Source organism: Humulus lupulus, chromosome 5, assembly GCF_963169125.1.
Source record: "Humulus lupulus chromosome 5, drHumLupu1.1, whole genome shotgun sequence".
Lineage (NCBI taxonomy): Eukaryota > Viridiplantae > Streptophyta > Magnoliopsida > Rosales > Cannabaceae > Humulus > Humulus lupulus.
In genome coordinates, this window is record NC_084797.1 from 133,320,863 (window position 1) to 133,342,852 (window position 21,990).

The 21,990-nt window shown below is 35.3% G+C and overlaps 1 protein-coding gene across 1 annotated transcript; it reads left to right on the top strand.

Moving 5' to 3' along the window:
* Positions 1-597: 597 nt before the first annotated feature.
* On the top strand, positions 598-6,015 carry LOC133779491 (uncharacterized). Its single transcript, XM_062219446.1, has 6 exons — positions 598-717; positions 1,736-1,838; positions 1,953-1,998; positions 2,209-2,286; positions 4,737-4,874; positions 5,773-6,015. Exons 1-6 carry the CDS (start codon positions 598-600, stop codon positions 5,870-5,872), a joined length of 585 nt encoding a protein of 194 aa, XP_062075430.1. The 3' UTR covers positions 5,873-6,015.
* Positions 6,016-21,990: the final 15,975 nt, after the last annotated feature.

The window sequence follows — 21,990 nt, forward strand, 5'->3', positions numbered from 1 at the left end:
GGTTTGGTATATGAATGGTCCATTGACTTAAAGCATTTAATCTTCTTACCAATGCCCCTGTCTCCCTTTTGAATTTAGATGCGTGAAAAGTATTCAATTAGTTTGTCTTGACATGGTAATCATTGTTTTAAGTTCTACATTGGCACTCTTATGGATGGCTTTTATATATATTTTTTTTCTTTTTGATTTTGTGTTCTTGCTTGACAATCTCAGTAAATGAAATTTCATTCTGTACAGAAAAAGTGACTGATAAAGTCTTTTTTTTTGGAATTTATGAGTTTTTCTTATCTGGGTATTAAACCATTGCTTTGAATGAAAAAAAATGCCCAAATTTAATTTTAGTTTTCTTGTTATTTGGGTTTTAAGCACATAATAGAGGAATATCACATATATATATACATATATATTTATTATATGTTGATATGTCCTTATTGTTTTAACTCAAAAGTCATGATTTTTGAAGTTTTTTTTTTCTTTCTTTCTTATTAATTCTTGCGTTGTAATTTCTATCACATAAAAATGGAGTTTTGATTAGTTTTCATTTCCTTCTGACAGTTCCAGCCTTGTAAGTGCATGTAAAGTTGAGAAAAAGGGAAAATGTCAGTGACAGGTTCCAATTCTGAGCAGCCACAATTCATTGCCAGCGCTGGAAATCGAAGCTTTTCATCTAATGCCCCACTGATTGAGAACTCTGATGCTCAAATTGTTGTTCCAGATGTGAGTCTTTTTCCTTTTTCTTTTTGCTTTGTACAAATGTAATTTATTCATTAGTTGGGTGCTTATCATGAATGGATACAAAATATTAGATTAAACCCTGAAACTGTTTGTAATAAATCTTTAAAGAGAATTAGATGAACTAACTTTTTTCCTTCTTTCTTCTTTACATTCTTTTATGATAAAGGATTAATTTATCTTTGACTTCTATCACTTTGCTTAGTTTATGATTGGTCTATTTTTCAAAATAAAATAATTTACCAAGTAAACAATAGACTTTATAGCATGTAATTCTTGAGACTAGTATGAATAGAACTGATTTTTTATTAGAGAGCAAGCCTTATTTTTTTAGTTTGTAATATGATTTTGTTTTTCAGCATTTGGGTTAGCATTTATAACTGGAATTTCAAATTGGAAGGTCACTCTAGTCATGTTGACTGTGATATACGAAATGGGGAGTCTTATGCAGAATTAAATCAATACTTAGAGTTCTCAACTGTAACTTTAAAGAAATTTATTTGGAGAAAAAGATGAATTTTTTAGCAGCTGTTTTCAATTTTTTAGCTGTTGTTTTCAATTTTGATCCATAGTACAAATTGTAATCTATGAAGTAAGACTCTTCTTCTTGATTGAGTAGCCTTTTGAGGAGCCTTCTTCTTGAACCTACTATTTTCTATCCATTTAATAGTCTCTAGCTCAATAAACACTTCTCTATTCAAGCCTTTTTAGTAATTATCTTAGTCTTTACCTCTCTCTCTTTCTCTATCTCTCTCTATATATATACATACACACACTCACTCACACACACACATAAACACATGTACATTAGGAATTGTTGGCATGGAAAAAGAGGATTGAGGTGAGATCTTTCCAACCCATATTTTTGTGTTTTTTTATTAATATTATCTTTGAAAAATAAGTAACAATATTTGTGCTTGAAATGAATATCAAGAGATTCAAGTGTTGTTTTTAAATTAAAAATCAGATTCTAAAATGGTACCCATTAACTGATTGGGTTTAGATCAAAGACAAGATTTTAGCTTGGGTTATGGCTGAGGTTATCGACTATGGTGGGAAGAGATTTCAAGTTTTCACAATGTCTAGGACAAAGGTGGAGGTTTCTGGTAATTCCTTTTTCCCAGTATGATGTGTTTTTTTGTATTTTAGTCTTTTTGTTTCTAATTTTTTTGGGGTAGGCTTTAATGATATGTTGAACTAACTTTATTTGAATGAGTCAGGGTTCTTTACAATGTTCATAGAAGATACAATCTCAATGGTATATATGTTAGTGCATTTAATATATATGCGCATATATATATTTTACTGAATGAAAATTCCATTAATAATATTGTAAATTATATAATATGTGAGGGTTTTTGATGTATTCAACTACGTTTAGTTATGGACTTCCCTTTTGGGTGTGTTTGGAAGCTCCTTGTTCTTGCTCTGGAACTGTCTAATTCTAATCTTTTTTTGCTTTTCTTCTTCAAAAAGTTTTAGTTTGCTCATAAAGATTGTATACAGGAATGGTGTAACAAGAAAGGGAATACAACCTGTGAAATATGTCTTCATGTAAGAATTCAAATGATTTAGATTTCTCTGTTTTTGAAACTTCTTTTTTTGGGTCCTTTTTTCTGTATTTGCATTTCAGAAAACTAAACTAGGTTTGCATTTGAATTGATCGAACCAAGTTTTCATCGTTTTAAGTTTGTTCCTGATTTTTTATGCCTCAAAATTTATGTTTTTGCTCAACTTTTCTTTTATGTTTACAAGAATTACTTCGCTAAGTTATTTTGATTTGACTTGAATATTTTCCTTTAAAAGCAAGACAGTACAATCTGATTTAACAACTCCTTTAGGTTTGGTCTTTGCTTTAGTTATTATTTTGCGTACTTTGACAGAAAAGTTTAGATAATTAGATTGGTCATGTGTTCTATGTAGCACCCAACTCACAAGAGCATAAGGTGTTATTTGAGGTTTTGAGAGCTGTTAAAGAGATAGAGGTCTTCCTTGATAAGTAAAAGGATATTCTTGTGAACAAGGTGTCTCTATTAGTTTGTAATATATATTTATACATATACATATATATTAATATATATTGTATTTCTTTATGCATAATGAATTTATGTTTTAAAAGAATGGAGAATACCATGAAGCACTATGCATGTTGTGATTTGAAAACAACTTCTTGTTTGATAATGCCTTTTTTGGTTTGGTTTAAGTTATTATGGTATGCATGTGGAGGACTGATTATAAAGGCTTGGGCATGTCTACTTTCATCCTCTACTCATTTAAAGTTATTTTTTTTTATGAATTGATAACCCGACTGATATGTGATAATGATTTCATGGTTCTTATTATGCTTAGATGACTTAATGTCATATGGATTATTTAACCGAATTTTTCTCTTTGGTGAAATGCAGCAAAAAACACGTGTTGGACTTGTTATAGGATTTATTCTTGCTATATGGGCCAATAATACTTAAGTCTATTCTTTGATTAGTTTTGGATTAGTTGACTCTCTTATACCTAGTATTAAGAATAATGCACTTTAGGCGTGATTACTTTCTTTAATTGATTCATCTTTCTTTGTCCAAGTAATCTATAGTGATTACTTTCTTTAATTGTTTCATCTTTCTTTGTCCAAATAATCTATAGTGATTACTTTCTTTAATTGTTTCATCTTTCTTTTGTCCAAGTAATCTATAGTGATTACTTTCTTTTTTAATAGTTCAGGGTATTTATTGGTTTTGTTTATGGTAGTTTACAATCACCATGTTTGAATTTTATGTGTTTATATGCATTATTTTTTACTAATGATATATAGAGATGTCATTTTTCCTGTTTTGTTAGACATATCCTGTAAAATATATATTAGTTATTGGAATTTTAATGAAGCAATAATAAAAATCAAGAAACTTGTCTTGGTTACAGAATGCTTGAGTAGAAAGTATTCAAGATAAATTTGTATTTTAAACATGCTTTAGTAAAACTCTTTGAAGATGAAGATATATATTCATATGATATTTAGTCTGCTTTTTTTTTGCTCAATGTGCATAGACTAATCTATGTTAGCAATAAGGTATCAAGTTTGTGAAAGTGACTGAACAAGTGTGAGCACCTTTTCTTTGATTTATTTTTGAGAAACAATGGAGCAAACAAAGCATTCTACTGTCCAACTGCATATTTTCTTCTCTTTATAAACACTGCCCCTGTTTTTTCTATAGCATCTAAATTAAGTTAATAATATTAGATTAAGTATAATTAAGTTGAAGGATATTACACTTTCATTCAAATTTTAAAGTAAGTTTTATTTTCAGTACTGCAAATTTTCCCTAAAAGTGCCCATTCGTACATTTTTCTATCTACTCTTCTGCCCACACCTATCTTTCTTTCTTGTTGCTTCTTTCCATTATGTGTCTTCTCCACTTTCTTCTTCTAACCACTTTCATAAAAATATATTAAATAACCTATTGATAACTATGAACTAACTCTTTTTTGTCTTCTATACCCCAAAGATCTCTTTCTTTTTGGCCATGTCTTTTTTTTCTTTTCTTAAGTTTTATTTCCAATTTTGTTTTTTTTTGTCCCAAATTAGGGGTTAGGGCAGCATTGTCTTTGATGATTTATTGTTCATATATTATATGCATTTATAACTTATAGTGGAAATGTCCACTATATCAATATGATAAGGCATGTCCTTATAATGGAAAATTATGCTCCATGCTGAAAGTTAAATATAAGAAAGTGTTTGTTGAAGTCTTGGCTGTTTATAGTACGGATACTGCTGAGTTAAACTACCCCTTTTATACATTCTTTCTACTTTTTTTTTACCCCTGTTTTACAATTCACACAGTATGATCCTATTTATAGTTTTTGTATATATTTAATTCAATCTTGGAATGGATGCCCTTTTGATGTGCCACAGTTACAGTTTCTTCAATTTTTCTATTTCTTAAGGTCCCTTTTTCACTTTTGTTTTTGCCTAAACTCATGGTTGATTCCCTTTTGATGTGCTGCAGATGCAATTTCACCAATTTTGCTAGAAATATCCACTGCCTGAAATGCAAAGCTGAGGGACCAAAGAAGTCAGGAGGAAGTGATATTGAAATGAAGAAAGGTGATTGGAATTATCCAAAGTGGGTCAATTTTTCTCAAAAGTAAGCTGGTATTGATCTTTGTGATTTTATTTTCAATTTCTATTGATTGGTTGATGACATATACATAAAGTATTTCATTTTTTTTTGATTTTCTGATGATCTTTCAAAGTTCTTCTTTCATGTTGTTTCTTCAATTTCTTCTATTACTGATTCCACAGTATACTCCAATACTTTTTTTTTTCAAGTATTGTTCCCTTGCAATATATGTATATATGAGTTGCCATGTTGTATTGGATTCTTCTATTGTATATACTACTAGTATGTGGCCATCATTATTTTGTCTATAAGTTTGAATCACCAAAATACATGTTTCTCTCAGCAAGGGTGTAAAGCATGGGTGTCTCTCTCTCTCTCTCTATTTATATATCTACTTTCACTACTCTCTTCCTCCCCGTTTATATATGGGCCTTTTTGGGAGGCTTCACAAGTCGTGATAAATTTTTCGTTATAATATATGTGCTTGACCTGTTGTTTTGGGGTGGATTTATACATTCAAACCTTTCTTGTATCATATATTCCTATGTAATTAAAACTACTCCTGTCGACATAACAAGTTAAGTGATGTTTGTTTGTAAAGTTGAAAGGAATTTGTTATGTTGTTGGACATTGATCTCATTCTCATCTAGTCTTACATGTGTATAGCCTTAAAGGCATTTATGTTTTTATTTCCCCTTAATAGATAGATATCCATTCTATGTTTACTTCTATTCTATATCGATGGCAGCATAACCAACCTATTGGTTAGATTTTGGGTTCTTAATGTGGGGTTAAATTACATTTGATATAGAGTTATTATTTACTCAATCTCGGATTCCAGTGTATTTTCAACTAATCCATGAGATATATTTTATATTGCAGCATTGTATAGACTTTGACTCCTGTTTCTTTGGAAAATAAGTTACAGAGAAGTGCAAGTAGACGAACAAAAAGTAGGTGGGAGCCTCTACCAGAGGAGAAACTTGTTGAAAAATCAGCATCTGTCAATCATAGTACTTTAAAATATTCTGGATGGGCACATGCCAATGAAAGGGACAAAAAGGTATTGTTATTGTAATTGTGAGTCTGTACATGTTTCCTGTTTTCTTTTGTTTTATTATTTTTCACAGGGCATTTCTTAAGCATAAAATATAAGTGTTGATTATGTCGTTTGGATTTATGGTCTCTATCTTCTTTCCAGTTACTTACACTATAAACAGGATCACGTGAGAACCTTTGTTGCCTTTTGAGTTTATATGGATTGACTGTGATTGTTTAGTTGTCAGTTAAAACTAAGCTACTAATTTAGTTCATAGCAATAAAAAGCTACTGTGGGGTTAGAGAGCTCCTTTCGTGGATGTTTTTGGGTGCATTTGATTTTTTACACACCATTTAGTCTCTGTGAAAAAAGAAAAAAAAAAACAAATTTGATTTGTTGATTTGTGTCTTTTAATTTTAGTCCTTATTGGTCTATATGGCATGAGACTGTCTAGAGACCAAAAATCTCTTTTGGGAGTGCTTGGATGAGATTTTGGAAGCATTTTATTTGTTTGGATGGTTATTCTAAGTAAGCAGGTTCTGCTTGGATGAGATTTTGAAAGTATAATATCTCTCAGGTGTCCTTTTTACTTTCCCTTTATACCATATTTTTGCTTTCTATCTGTTTTCCATTTTGGTGATTTGCCATAGAGAAAAAATTAGCTTGGTAGATCTGTTCTCTTATATGAAACTGTAAGATTAGCAAGAGAATTTTATCTATTGGTAGATCTGTTAGCAAAAAAATTAGCTTGGTAGATCTGTTCATATCTGTTCTCTTATTGTGATTACATGGGTTTTCAGACCTGAAATAGTAGAGAACCTCTCTTTCTTGTTCTGTTGCATACATACACACCACTTCAAGATCACACACTTTCTGATTAAGCACAAAACTCATAACACAATAAATATGGTTACTAAAACAGATATGAAAAATCAAACATGTAGATTTGTTTTACATACTAATTTCCTTCCTTTTCTTAACTAAAGATTTGTGTTTGTCAAACATTTTTATAAGGCATTTCAGATTTTGTTTGCTTATGAATTCTCATTTTAGCTCACAAATTCAAGAAACACCACACAAGAGACATTATAAGCTAATTTTAATTATATAAAAAAAAATTAAAATATAATAGAATAAATTAGTGTTATATAAATGAATATATAATGAGAATTCAAACTTATCTAAATATTAAAATAATACGAAAATTGTGTTATAATATCTATTACAATAACACTTTTTATGTAAAGAATTTTGTTATGGAAACTTCATTACACAACACAAATAATGTGTTATACTAAAGTGTAGTATAACACAAATTTATAAGTATTGAAATGTGTTATATAATCGACTATAAATAATATAATTAAACACTTATCTATTTAGTAAAATAACACAGAAAGTGTGTTATCGTTGACAGTATAATAACACATCTGTATAACAATGATAAAGTGTTATGTAAAGTACCCTGACCTACGATAATATAGTCGGTCTTAACACATCAAAAAGTGTTATTGTATGTTTTGATAACACATTTTTGGTGTTATTAAAAGTATTTTTTCTTGTAGTGACTCTACCGGAGATACTACCTAGACTGTCTATCTTACAAGTCTATTTTGCTCAGAACACCAAATGCGGTGGTCCTGACCCGAACAATCGTATGGTCTCAAAGGAAATAAAAAAAAAAGAGTAAAGGACTAAGAAACTTACTATGGTGGACTGGATCTGGAAGTCGTGGGGTCTCTGGCAATAGTGTCAACAAGATCTTGGCTTTGAATCGGCGGAGCCGATACAGGAGCTCGTCCACTGGAAACCGAGATTGGATTGTCTGTCAGCGGTGATGAAAAAATGTGGTCTGGGAAGAAACGGCGACGGAGGTGAAGCAGTTGTCGGAGAATCTCGTCGGCAAACTCGAGAAATGAAAATGCTATCTGTCTCTGCTCTAATTGTTCAGAATGTGTAAAGTGACAAATGAAAATCCGGGGGTATTTATGGGGCAAAAAGCATACTGCTTGATCCAACGGTTTAGAATAACGCCCCTCATCTAACAGTCCTGGATTGCGCAGAGTCTTTAATTAGCCCAATTGAGTATCGAATTGTGTATTCGACAATTGGCGATCTACGTCCACCAGATCCAACGATCCATAATAGGAAATTTTAGAAATTTCCTCATTCGACGGTCCTAGTTGGTGCATAAATATTAAATGACCCACTCAATTACCCTATTGGTATCATTCGTACAGACGAGACGCTTCAGAAATCATGCTGACGTTTGGCTGTCATCACGATAATCAAGAGATTCTCCCCAAATCTGTCAGGCACGAGTATTATGGACGCACCAGATATAGGGAAACACGTACGTATAACATGATGAATTTGAAAGGACAGGGGTCACCCAAATGTCCCTTAAGTAAATGAACCCGCCTTCTGGGAAACAAACCGGGTTGTTGGGATTCGATTAGGGACATTGGTGCAAACTCTTTTCATGTAAGGTTAACTAAGTGGCCCCCATGGAAATGGACCTGTCTCCCGAGGAACAAACCAGGATATTAGATTTTGATCCGAAAAAATGAAGCAAGCCTCCAATGTGCAAGCACAGATGAAGGCTTGGGGTGTAAATGTTATCCCTGTTTTCCCCCAAGACAAGTGGCATGACACACTGGCTCCATGGGCTATTTTAGAGAGATCTAAGGCCCAGGCTGAGTCGAATGGATGGGGACAGAATAAGTCCGGATGGCCCAATAACTAGCAAGCCCATCATTGTCCACTGGCGTCCGCACATGAGGGAACCGGGACCATGACGTGGGCCCGATTTGTCCTCCCGGACCCAACCTAATGCATCATCTGGGATACAATTAAAGGTGATGGACTCAAGTCTAAGAATGGACTGGGACAATAGCGGATGAACCCAAGTTCTGGTAAATGGACTGGGGTGTTTGTAAATGAACCCAAACCAGGCGTCCAGGTTGGGCATGGTAGACTATCCCCGACAATGACATCACCCCGAGAAACACAGAGTTTTGTCTCCTCAACTAACCTGCAGAAGAGGTTACATATGAAATGTACGTCGTTATTCAGAATAGTACTACCATTACTCTGATGATTCTTGTCCCCAGGATCTCCTTAGAAGCCCACGCAGACTAGATTGAAGCTGCGTACTGTTGTCAGCTGTATAGCATGGTAATGCTCAAGCCGGCCCAATGGGCCTGGATTACTGTATTTTTTTGATAGAATCCTTTGTATTAATCCTCCGTTAGTGAGAAAATCATAAATATACCTGCATTGAGCCCGGATTAGTTCAGCCTAAGTCCAATGCATCAAACTGCCTATAAATAGGACCAGTTGTGCATTGTAGATAGGATTCAAATTTTTTTTTGTAAGCATATACTCTGCTCAAACTTACAGAAAAATCTATTGCTAAAGCTCTCTAAGCTCTAATACAATAGACTCATTGACTAAGGCTCTTTAACTCCCCAACCACGTAAAAACTCTTGTGTGATTCTCTTTAAATCCTTTCCTTTTGCTCTCTTATCATTGATAATTCTAGTCTTTGAAAAACTCAGTAAACAATAACCATAACTGATTGGAGGAAGATCACTTTAGGAATAAAATAAGTTTTATGGAAATCTATTAAGGTATGTAGTCTCATTAATGATTCATTTTCGGTATTTTATGATAATCAAGAATGGCAATTTTGTTTAAACTAATATATTACATGTTTTAACATTACTCAGGCAACGTATAAGGTCGATAAAGATTGGCAAAAGGACTATGTTTTTCAAAGTATGACTGATCTTTGGAGAGCTTCAAAATCAAGGTTGGTATCTAAAATTAGAGAGGGTCCAAATGAAGAAGCAAGGTTGAAAATGAAACTTGACAACATCAAAACAAAAACTGAGTGGAAAAGTTTTGTTAGGGAAACAACTATTGCTGAGTTTAAGGTAATTCAATTTAAATTGTTATTATGAATTTTTTATGCTCATTTATGTGTAAGAATGACATCTACTTTGACATGTTTCTAGTTTAAAATATCATTATTAATGTTTGGTTTTAGTAGGCTATAAGTGAGAAATTCATAAATAAAAGGGCAAAGCAACTTCCTCACACTTGTAGTCGTAAAAGATATGTAGGGTTAAGTGAAGAATTGGTAATAACATCAATTGGATTTTTTTCCCCAAACATGCTAACTTTCTGTATACAATTGGCAGATAATGGGTAAACAAAGTGCAAGAGCACCTTCTAGAGTTGATATTTGGACTAAGGCACATAAGAAGAAAAATGGTGAAACTGTTAATTCAAAAGTAGCTGAAGCATTTGTATGAACTAACATGTAACGACCCAAAATCACTAATAAGACTTACGGGCATTGATTGGCGTGTCGGGAGGGCACAATTGGTTTATGTGTGATTTAATGATTAAATGCATGATTATATGGTTATGTGAAATGCATGTGGGCCCTATTTAGCTTATAAGGGCATCTTTGTAATTTTGGCCCGTTGAGGGCATAAATGTGATTATATGAGATTAATTGTTAAGACCACATCATTATGTGGATATATTCGCAGTATATGACTCGAGACTGTCTTTGTGAGCAAATTGACAAAATAGCCACGGTGGGAATTTATACTTGGCTTGGGGGAGCCTGGGGGTATTTATGGGAATTTAGAATATATATTGGGGTTTATTAGACATTGGGTAAGTAGTTGGAAAGTAATTAGATGACAGGATTAATTGATAAATGTGAGGAACACTTAAGGAATTAGTGGGGATTGGAAACAAATGACTTTATATCCTTAGATTTATTAAAGAGTTAATTGTTTTGTGGGAGGGAAAATGGTCTTTTCTTAGAAGGGATATATTCATACTTAGGAAAATAGAGAAGACTAGAAGCTAAAGGAAAGCTCTCAGCTCACTCTCTCTCATCTCTCACGTACTCCCTCTCTCTCACTCTCTCTTGATGAAATTTGAAGCTAAGGATTCAAAGGGGTGCATAAGCTGGACTTGGGCTAAGGAACTTTGAAGGAATTGGAGAGGAATCAAGCTAGGAATTGGAGCTGGAAAACAGAGGAAAATTCAAGAAATTGAGCTGAATTGGTGCAAGGATTCTGCTGGGAAGTTGGGCTATAATTTGAGGTAAGAACCTTGATTTAATCTATGTGTTTTGCTGGGTTGGTTTAGGTAGAATTTTGAGTTCTTGAGTGGTGAATTAGGCTGAGTTTGTGAGGTGATAAGAGTTGAAAGATTGAGACAGTGATGTTGGTATTGTAGTTATGGTTTTGATGATTAAAATGTGCAATTTAGACTTGAATTTGTGGCTGGTTTAGTGTTGAATTGAGGGGAGTTGATCATAAATTTTTTTTGGGTTCAATTGGGTGTTCTTAGCTGAGAAGGAGGAGGAAAACTTGGAATTTTTGGGTTTGAAGGGGGCGCGCCGCGACCCAGCCTGGGGGCGCCGCGACTCGTGTGGCCATTTTGGCATGGGGATGCCTCTGACTTGGGGGTGCGTCGCGACTCACTAGGCCAAGTCACAACCCGCATCCCCTTTTGGCTAGGGTGCTTGCTCTCTGACTTGGGGGAAAGTCGCGAATAATGCCCTGGATAGCCAAGACTACTACACTGTGTATTTGTAAAGGTGTGAGACTTGCTAATCAAGTCGTTTAATCAAAACGTGTCATTAGCTAAAGTGTTCTAGGGCTGAAAGACATTTTGGCCTCAAAAGATACATTTTATAAGTTATAAACAGTTTACAGAAGGGATCCCCAAAACTTGAACAATGTTTAAAAGTTGATTTTACAAAATTCAACAATTAACAGCAAACATTAGCCATACTAAGGAAAAATACAAGGTTCTGCTCCTCTCGTCCCTGTAATCTCCTCAACTGGGGCGGTTGAGCGGCCTGACATGTACATTCACCCTGCAGAGCTCTCCAGTCAAGGTTGATCGATCTTGCCCTTGCCTTTACCTACACCATGCAGCACCCGTGAGCCAAGGCCCAGCAAGAAAACAACATACACAACATAAACCATATTTTCAAACAGACATTCCAATAAGCATGTTCAAATATTCAATCTACAGCATATAAGCACATATCAAGGTACAAGTAACCTCATCTATACTCAGATTATTCAACAATATCATTAATCACATTCATACACATATATAATAGTCAATTAACACAAATTCTAGGGTCGACACCTTAGGACGCACCCTCTGTCTAACCCACTGACTCCAGCCCGCTTAAACCGAGCTCAGTGCATAATAAGCTGTCCTCGGATACCAGTGTCCGAGCCGTGCCAATTGCACAAGTTAACCATGGCACGCTTAGGCCATTGGTTTACAATTTACATGGAATAATACCATTCTTTCAATCATATATATCAGGGAGCCCTTAGTCCCGTTCAAATATTCAACCAGGTGTAGTTTTCTTACCTTTAGCTTCTAGATGAATTAGCTACGGGCGATACTCCTTGAGCGCGATCCGATCCCCAAGCCCTAGCTTAACACCTAGTCACAACCATGATGAAAGATACCATTAACAATCTTAAATGAGTTTCCAAACCAAGTTCTAGTCCCCGGATCATTGAACTTCACCAAATATGGTAAAAGATTCAATCCCCAGCACCCTAGGTTAAATTCCCAAGACTAAAATCTCAAAATCCCAAAATCCCTTAAGCGCCCTGGCATAGGCCACCCATGCCGCGGCATGGCCCCCAAATAGAACCATCTAAGGCACAAAAACAGGTAAGGGTCACGGCATTGCTTGGACCATTCCGCGGCTCGCCCTCCTTCCTCAGCATGCAACAGCCTCGAAGGACCGCAGCTCACCAAGAACCATGCCGCGGCCCGACCCTTCGAACCCAGAAAAATCCACCATTTTCAATCTCTAAACCTCCCCTTAAGCCATCCCAAAGACCCCAACTCAAAACCAATTAATAATAACAACATTAGAATGATTTAAAAAACACAACTCCACCAAAAATCCAGCCTAACACTCACCAAAATCCCAATGCCAATTTCTGAGATTTCAAATCCGCAGAACTCAAAACTAGCCATGAAAACTCTCAAATTCAACCTTCAAACCTTAAATTAAACCTTACCTCAACTGTAGAATCGTTTCTCCATGAGTCCCCTAACCTATCTTCAAATTTTCAAGCCTCAATTTCCACCTTAAATGCCAAAACCACAGATATTTAAAACTCAGCCATTTCTCTAAATTCCTAACCTCAGAAACAAAAATTCAAAGCTTACCTTGGCTCTATCTCAGACCTTGATCAGTTCCTGAGCTAATCCTCTAGATTATTCTGTTCAATTCCCAAGTATTCAACTTGATTCTCTTGAAAATTCAGAGTTTTTTCCTTTGCTAAGAGAGAAAAGAGAGGGAAGGAGAGATAGGGTCAGTTTACACTTTCTGTCTAGCATCTTCTAAGTCTTCCAAGTATATCCTTAGATGATTAAACTAATCCCAAAGCTCGGGGTGCCGGAAACGTCCCTGAGGGCAAAACGGTAAAATCCCCCAATAATCCCGCCTAGACATCCTAACCTCAAATATATCTCCAATTATTTATTTTCATCAGCCGATTGTCTAAATCACTACCCGATACCTAACATACTTCTTGACTTGTCCAAAGTCAAATATAATGCCCCGTTGTGACTTTTCCCGCTATCTAGACCTAGGATCGCCTCGAGTCGCCGGCTGTAGAATTATCCACATAATAATGTGGTTCTCGCATATATCTCAAACATATATATCACATCATCATATAATATCATCAATTATCATAAACACACTATTAATCATATATTTACGCATTTAAATCAATAACATTCATTCTAATCCCAATTATGCCCTCCCGGCACACTAATCAAGGCCCTTAAGCCTTATTAGCAAATTTGGGTCGTTACATCGCGACCCACTAAGCCAAGTCGCGACCCACCTGGGGATTTTAGCCTTAGAATTATTTCTATAATTGGTAAGGCTTGGGGGTTCAAACCTAGACGCTTGGGATAACTTCTACTACCCGGTTTAGTAGAAATGGAGGTCCGGGAGGCTAGTCGCTATCTCCTAGGTATTTTATTTTGATTGGAAGTTGATGGATCCCATTAACCCTTGTGACTAGGTTTATATCCAAGGCTCAATGGTAAGGATCGTGCTCGGAACCATTACACTTTCTCCGTTCGGACTTGAAGGTAAGAAAACTGCACCCTTGTGTGACTGTGATGGGACTAAGGTCCCCTATATTTAAATACAGAGATTGTATGATTATGATATTCCATGTGAGCATGAAATTAATGGCCTAAAAGTGTTGGGATTGATATTTGCGCACAGGACGCGACTCAACCACTGAGAGCTAAGGTCAACTAGATTAACACTGAGCTCGGCCTAAGTGAGTCGGAGTCAATGGGTTAAATAGAGGGTGCGACCTAAGGGCGTCGACCTTGGGTATTGTATGATGATTATGATAAACTATTGAGTATTAATGTGTTCACTATTGCTAATTTGATTCTTAGGGCTTGTTAAGTGTTGAAATAAATTGCTTATGATTCATCGTTTGTTATCATTGAGTAGGTGACCATTATGACATGTTGAATGCTTGGTTAACTGTTTTATGAATTGTTTGATTATTATTATTGATCATGCTGTGCTATATGGTTTTCTTGCTGGGCCTAGGCTCACGGGTGCTACGTGGTGTAGGTAAAGGCAGGGTAAGATGGATCAACCATGAGTTGGAGAGCTCTGGAAGTGATGTGTACATTGTCAGTCGCTCGTCCTCCACGACCGAGGGATAGTACAGGGACAGGAAAACCTAAAATGTGTATTTTTCCAGTAGAGTGGCTTTTGTGGATATTTCACTTTTGAAAGTTTGTAAATTTGTCCTTTAACTCTATTTTTGGGATCCCATGTACTAAACATTTATTTAAACGAAAATCTATTCGCTTATGACCACAATCTCTTAACCCTAACTCGATTATGACTTTAGGGACACATTTTCAACTAAACGACTTGATTAGCAAGTCTTGCATAATTATAAATACACAGTGTAACGGTCTTGGTTATTCAAGGCATTGCATAACATTTCTTATGTCTATATTTGGTTTCTCATGTGTGAATGCATTTGATAGTTCTGATATTTTCTTTTTTAGAATTTGGTATATGAGTATAGAAAAGATGCAATGACTTCAAAAATTTCAAGTGCTAATGAGGACGTTCATACAAAGGTGTTGGGGCCTGAAACAAATACTTATGTAAGGGCTTTTGGAAGAGGAGTAACATGGTCAAAATTGGCAATCGTATCACAAAGAGATGATCATATCATTTTTGTATAAGATCAATGTAGATTGTTTAAAGAAAAAATGTCAAACATGGAGCAACTAGTTCAATATTTGATCAAGAATTCAGTAAGAATTTCTTAATTAGATAAATTTAATATTTCTTATGTTGAGCATATTTCCAATTAATAGTTTTGAACCTTGATTTACAATATCAATAGGATCAATCTGTTCATGGTGGGGGACAATCTAATGCTTATGTTTCACAATCAAATGCTTGTGCTCCTTCCCATCCGGGAACATTATATTTTAATGAATTTGAAACTTTTCTTCACTAATAAAATAGAAAGTTCTTACTATTGTAATTATTCTTGTTATTGAATTATTATTACTCAAGAGTATGAAATGTACTACTTTTGGTTGCAAGTATAAAATATTGGATTGAGGTGGATCTAGACAAGTTATTTCAGATGGCTATTTTATTTCAAATGACCCTGAACATGAGGTTCATCATATTACTCTTGGGCCTAATTGTAGCGCACCAATTTTTTTTTAGTTTAATAATTTTGTGCCTTGTTTTATTTAATTGTTAAGTGTTATGAAATATTTTATTTAATTGTTTGAATTGTTTGTTAGAAATTGTGTTTATTTAATTGTTACTTGTTTTATTTATTTATTAATTTATTTTGTGAATAAAATGAACTTCGATTGAATGTACCAATGTGTATGGTAAGTAGTGATGCACCATAGTCATTAAGTGTGTGCATGTGCGTAGTTGTATAGTGTACATGCAGTAGAAATTTTCTACACACCTTTCATTCCTTTTATTAGAATTATTTCATTTAATTAAAAAAAGAATAAAAAATTAATTAAAGAAAAGAGAAAGGGATATGGGAGTGTGGCATAGTGGGAAAGAGAAGGAATTGTTTTCCTATTTTATGTGGCAATTGGATGATGCAAATTGATGATGTCTAGATAAATTGGTGTTTTCATCTTTTAGTTTAATTGAAAAATCCCTTTTCGAATTGTTAACCGAGATTTTCGGTAACTATATTAATGAATGATATTTACTAGTAATAATAATGAAAATGGAAGATCGACACGAGGTTTTTACGTGGTTGGGGCGTTAACTAGCCTTAGTCCACGAGTCCATATATTAGAGCTAGAAGAAGCTTTTACAATGGAGTTTTCTAACTATATCTGAGCAGAGTTTCTGCCTTCTCTCCCCCTTTTTTACGTTGTTCTACAGCTTGTATTTATAAGCTGAGGGGAACACCGGGTTTGGGTCGGGTCCGACTCGAGCCCCTCAGAGAAATGGGTACAAGGGGCCTTTCTAGTGGAGGCCCAATACAAAAAGGTATACAATACACGAAATTTAAACCAGGTAAGGCCCAACTGGTTGACCTGAGACACAAGCCTTCGCCCGACAAAACGGCGCTTTGGCTCTGACCACTTCGAGTCACGAGGCTGATTCAGGAGACAAGACCGGTCAGGGTACTTGGCTGCGCAGTCTTGACACTCCAGTGGGCAATCCCGAGGCGACCTTTTCCGCAGGCGAAAAGTGGGGGACAATACCCACGCGAAATGAGGCGGTTTCAGGATCCTGGACGCTTGGCCCTTCGACCGGGGAGGAGGTGATCCAGGTCCGTTTACCTCGGGCCCGGACCATACCAGGCTCCGGGATGGGGACGCGGAGGCCGCGACGGTCCGGGCGCTCTGGACATCGCCGGGACCGTTCAAAATGAAGACGAACTCGGAGGTACGTCCCGGACCCCTCCAGACGGGCCCAGTCTAGGGTCCCTAGTCAGTACCAATTCCCTTGGGCGATATTCAAACCAAGGGACTATGGGCCAGGCCCATACGCCAAGCCGGACCTCTGACCGTGGGCCAGGGCGAAAGCCCAAAGCCCTTCCAGGAAATGGGGATAACAAGAATAAACAAAATTAATGGAAAATTAGAGAGAGGAAACTTACCCATTCCCATTAGGACTAGTGTGGCTAGGTTAGATTTAAAGGAAGGAAAGAAAAGAGAAGAGAGCATTATGCTCTTGGTGCCGTCGGCCTAGTGAGAGGAGAGAGAGTGAGCGACTTAGAGAGAGAAAAAGAAGAGGAACAAGGTTCAATCCTAGGGTATGTCTCTTTATACTTGTGGTTTCTAGACTCTTTTCTTTTGATTCTTGTGTTTTGACAAGTGTTTTTGATTGTTGTTGTTAGTTTTCTTCTTCTCTTCATATGAGTTTCAAAACCCTAGGCTTGAAGAAGGGGTGGTTATAGTTTTGGGTGTTTGTCACTTTGTGTGTTCTTAATTCTACAATCAAGAGAGGTAATGAATCTTTAGCCCTATTGTTATTATGTTTTCTTGGGTTATATGGATTGATGGATTATTTTTTTTTTTATTTTGATGCATGAATGATTTGACCTAGGCGTATGGCTTGGGTATTTTATGTGGTTTGGTTTGTGGCTTGTTCTATTGTTTGTCATGGAAAAAATCTTATTATGATTGAACTATAGAAGGGTTTTCTTTTGATTGTATGAAATAAGATTTGATGCTATGTTTTGTTGGTTTAAAAGGTGTATGTAAAAGCATGAAGGGATTTGGTTGTTTTGGCTGGGGGAGTTTCGGCCTAGGGGTGATGCCCAAGCATGTTTAGTTTCACCATTTGTTTTAATGCCAATGTACTATTAGAAACATGATAGGTTTTTAAGATTTTAAATGGGTTTTAAAAAAATGTTAATAGATGCACGCTAGGGCTTAAGTGTTGTCTTGATCTATTTTATGCTAATGTAATTCTCCACAATATTTTGTAAACATGCAAAAAGAAAACATGAATTATGGATGATAAGGTTTCGGCCATAAGTATGAAGCATGATGAGTTGTTTTTATATTTGGTGTCTCCCATGCAGATTAAGAACATGCTAGGTTAATTGGTTAAATGAAATGATTGTCTTAAATCTTTTATAAATTAGGGTATTGGTGATACATGAAGATTTTTATTTGAGTTTTGAGAAGCATGAATTTAAATAGGTTTTATGATGAACATTGCTTGTTGAACTTTGGGTATAATTGGTGAGTAAATTGGTAAAACAATGATTTCCAGGCATAAGTGATGTTCCAAATGCTATGTTGATTTTATGTAATTAAAAAGGTATTTTAATTCACATTAAAATGATATTTTTACTCAAATTAATACCTATAGTGTTTTTTATATTTTATAAAGAAAATATAATTTTTAATTCCAAGTTTATGATTTTTGAGTGATTAATTTATTACTGGAAGTTTTGGGTGAAAATTAGAAACGTCTTTTGAATGAGAGAAATAATGCGTGTTTATTGAAATAAGTTGATACCCTAAATTATGTATATATTAAAATGATATATTTTTTTTTATATGTAACCATGAATTTTCACACTTGTAATAAGTGTTGTTTTTCCTTATTTTTAAATCAGAAAATGGGTTTAAATTCACTTATGACTTTTAAATAAAATATATAGTTGTTGAAAGTTTAAATTAATAAGTTAAAAATATATTTTTTTTAAATATATATGAGCTTACACTACATAAATTATGTCTTAAATAATATAAGTGAAAATATATATTTTCCCACACTTAAATAAATATTATCTCACACCAAATCTTGTAATTTTGTTAATTTAAAAGGAAAGGTTATTTTTCTAAAGGAAACATTAAATCTATAAGTACTTCTAAATAATTTCAAGTTTTGTTATTTTTCTATGCAATATAAAATAATAAATTGAACTAAGAAGAAGGTTAAATAAATTATTTTTAAGTGGTTAAATCCAACATGGGATTTAAGGAAATAAATAATAATGGTGAAGAAATCATGTTGCTAAATTTTTATTTGAAAAAGTTAGATATAAGCATTTATGAATTATCGTTTTTAACGTCACTTTTTAACAACGCTCCCACGTATACATGTCGCATGCAAATGCACTTTTTCGTTCCAATATATGTTTATTATTCAACCATATAATTTTTATTTGGAAACCATGCATGGATAATAGGTAGAATTTGCATCATTCTTTTGTGGTTCTATGTGAAAAATGTGCATGTTTGGAAATTATGTATAATTTGCACCATGTGTGCATGGCCTGTGCACACATGGGGTATCTGTGTTGGGCACGAGAAATCTCATATGATTCTAAAAAAACTATTTGATTATGATTATAGGCTCTTTGTGAAGGTTTTCCCATTTTTGCTTTGCTCGAACCTGAGGTAAGGAAGTTAGATAGAATCTTTTATTTATGCTATGAAACGGTAAGATTGGCTTGTATGAGGATATATGCTATGTATGATGAAGTACTATGTGATATGAAGTATGAAATGCTACTTTGAGATGATGTGATGAATTTGATAAATTATGTATTTCCTTTGTGTTGATATGACTGGATTGCATGTGTTTCGGATACTGTATGAAAAAGTGAAGGGTTGTTAGCGTGTTGAACGCGACACAACAAAGGGGTTACTAAGGATATAAGATGTAACCCGAGTTATTAAGGTATGACGTCACTCATAAGGCTGACGCGCCGAGGTTATTCAAGGACCAGAGTCTCCTGTTTACCTCAAGATGTGATATGGACAAGAGAGGGTGCCATGTTCACAAGGATGTGATGATGATGTTTGAATATGTTAATAATATATGATGCATGATAATGATGTATGATGTATGATGATGACGTTTATGTATGATGTACGATGATAACGTTTATGTATGATGTATGATGATGACATTAAGTATGATGTATGACGATGTATGGATATAATGTTGTATGAGTCTTACAATATGATTGTGCATTTGTTGTGTTTTTCTTTATATGTTGTTTGTAGTTCCTTACTCGGCTTTTAGCTAACCCCCTTACTTCCCCCCTTTCAAGTAATAAATAGGGTTTCTCTTGGGCACGTGCTGTGATGTGAGGGGTTCTGACGTCAGAGTGTGTATGGTGTGAGGGTATCCTATGGGCGAATAAACAATCAGCTTAAACGACAATTTTTAAAGATGATGTTATGATTTTTTTATTTCAAAATTTATCTGTAACGACCCAAAATTTCTAATAGGGCTTAGCTCCCTGATTAGAGTGCTAGGGGGCATATTTGACATATATGAATGTTTAAATAGTTAAATGCGTGATTACGTGGAATATATGATTAATATGATTATATGGATATATTATATGCATGTTTATGAGTATTAGATATGTATGTGGGCCTTTCTAGCTTATAAGGGCATATTTGTAATTTTGGCCGTTAAGGGCATAAACGTGATTAAATGTGATATATGTGGATATATTTGCTATATATGGTTCGAGACGGTCCTAGTGAGCGGATAAGCGAAATAGTCACAGTGGGGTTAAATACCCAGCGAGTGGGGGAGCCTGGGGGTATTTTGAGAATTTAGAGAATATTTTGGGATATATTGAGTAATGAATAAGTATTTGGTAATTAATTAGATGTGACCGAGTTATTTGATTAATGGTAGGAACATTTGAGATATTAGCGGGAACCGGGGGAAAATGACCTTTTTACCATTTAGAACCCTTAGAGGATTAATAATTCTAAAGGGAAAAATAGACATTGGTTGGGTTAGGATAAACTTAGAAGATTAAGGGAAAAGAACCAAAAACTCATAGAATTTCCCTCTCTTTCACCTTCTACACGTTTTCTCTCTCACTCTCTCTAAAACTTTGGTGAGCTTGGAGAATTAAGGGGACCAAGATGGGAATTGAGCTGGGAATTTGGAGGAGAACCAAGCTGGGATTAGCCAGAGTATTGTGGAGGATCTAAGCTGCAATTGATGTATGAAATTCGTCCTAAGCAAGCTGAATTTTTTTGCTGAAACTATGTTGAAAACTAGAGATTGCATGAGTCTTAGTTTGCTAGCTAATTTTTGTTGAATTTAAGTATGTAATAAGAGTAAAAATTGGTTATGAGTTGGGTATAGTGTTTAGATCAAAGGGCTGGGAATTCTGGGCATAAATTCTGGTTTGGTTACTACTATGGGGTGTAAATTAAGGTTAGGCTCGAGGAGAAGTGTTAAGGAAATTGAGGATTTTTTGGGTTTAGGGGCTTGGTTCGCGACTTTGTTCTTCAGGCGCTGCAACCCGCATGAGTGTAGAGGCTAGGAGGCTCTGTTTGCCAGGTGCGTGCTACGACTTAGGGAGGGCAGGTCGCGGCCTGTGTCCCCCAGAAAGAGGGAGTTCATCTCTGTTTGAGGGGTGGGCTGCGGACCTCTGGGGCAAGTCACGACCCTAATTGAGGAATTAAGGGAAAGTGGGAGTTAAGGCTCGAGAAGCCTCAGGAATTCGAACCTAAGCGCTCAGGATGATTTCTACTACCCAGTTTTGTAGAAATCCAGGTTCCGAAGACTAGCTATTATTTTCTAAGTATTTATTTGGAGTTAGAATTTCTATTTACCCATTGATAGTGTGACTAGGTTTATCGCTAAGGCTCAAGACTGAGGATCGTGCTCAGGATCGTTCTGTATCCTCCGCTCGGGATCCGAGGTAAGAAAACCACACCCATGGGTGGTTGTGAACGGGGCTGAGATTCCCAATTGTTGATTTCTTGTACTATGTGCTTCTAAGATTTATGTGATATATAAGAATGACTGACCTAAGGGAGCTGGGGATGATGGTACGCGTACTGAGCGCGACCCAGCCTAAGCGAGTCGGGGCCAGCTAGATCAACAGGGGGCTCGGCCTAAGTGTGGCAACCCTGATTATTTGAGAACTTGAGATTATGTGTTTATCATTGATTAGTTGAATTTGTACTCTGTTTTATATTTGAATGAGATAAGATTGATTGAATATTCTTATTTTTACA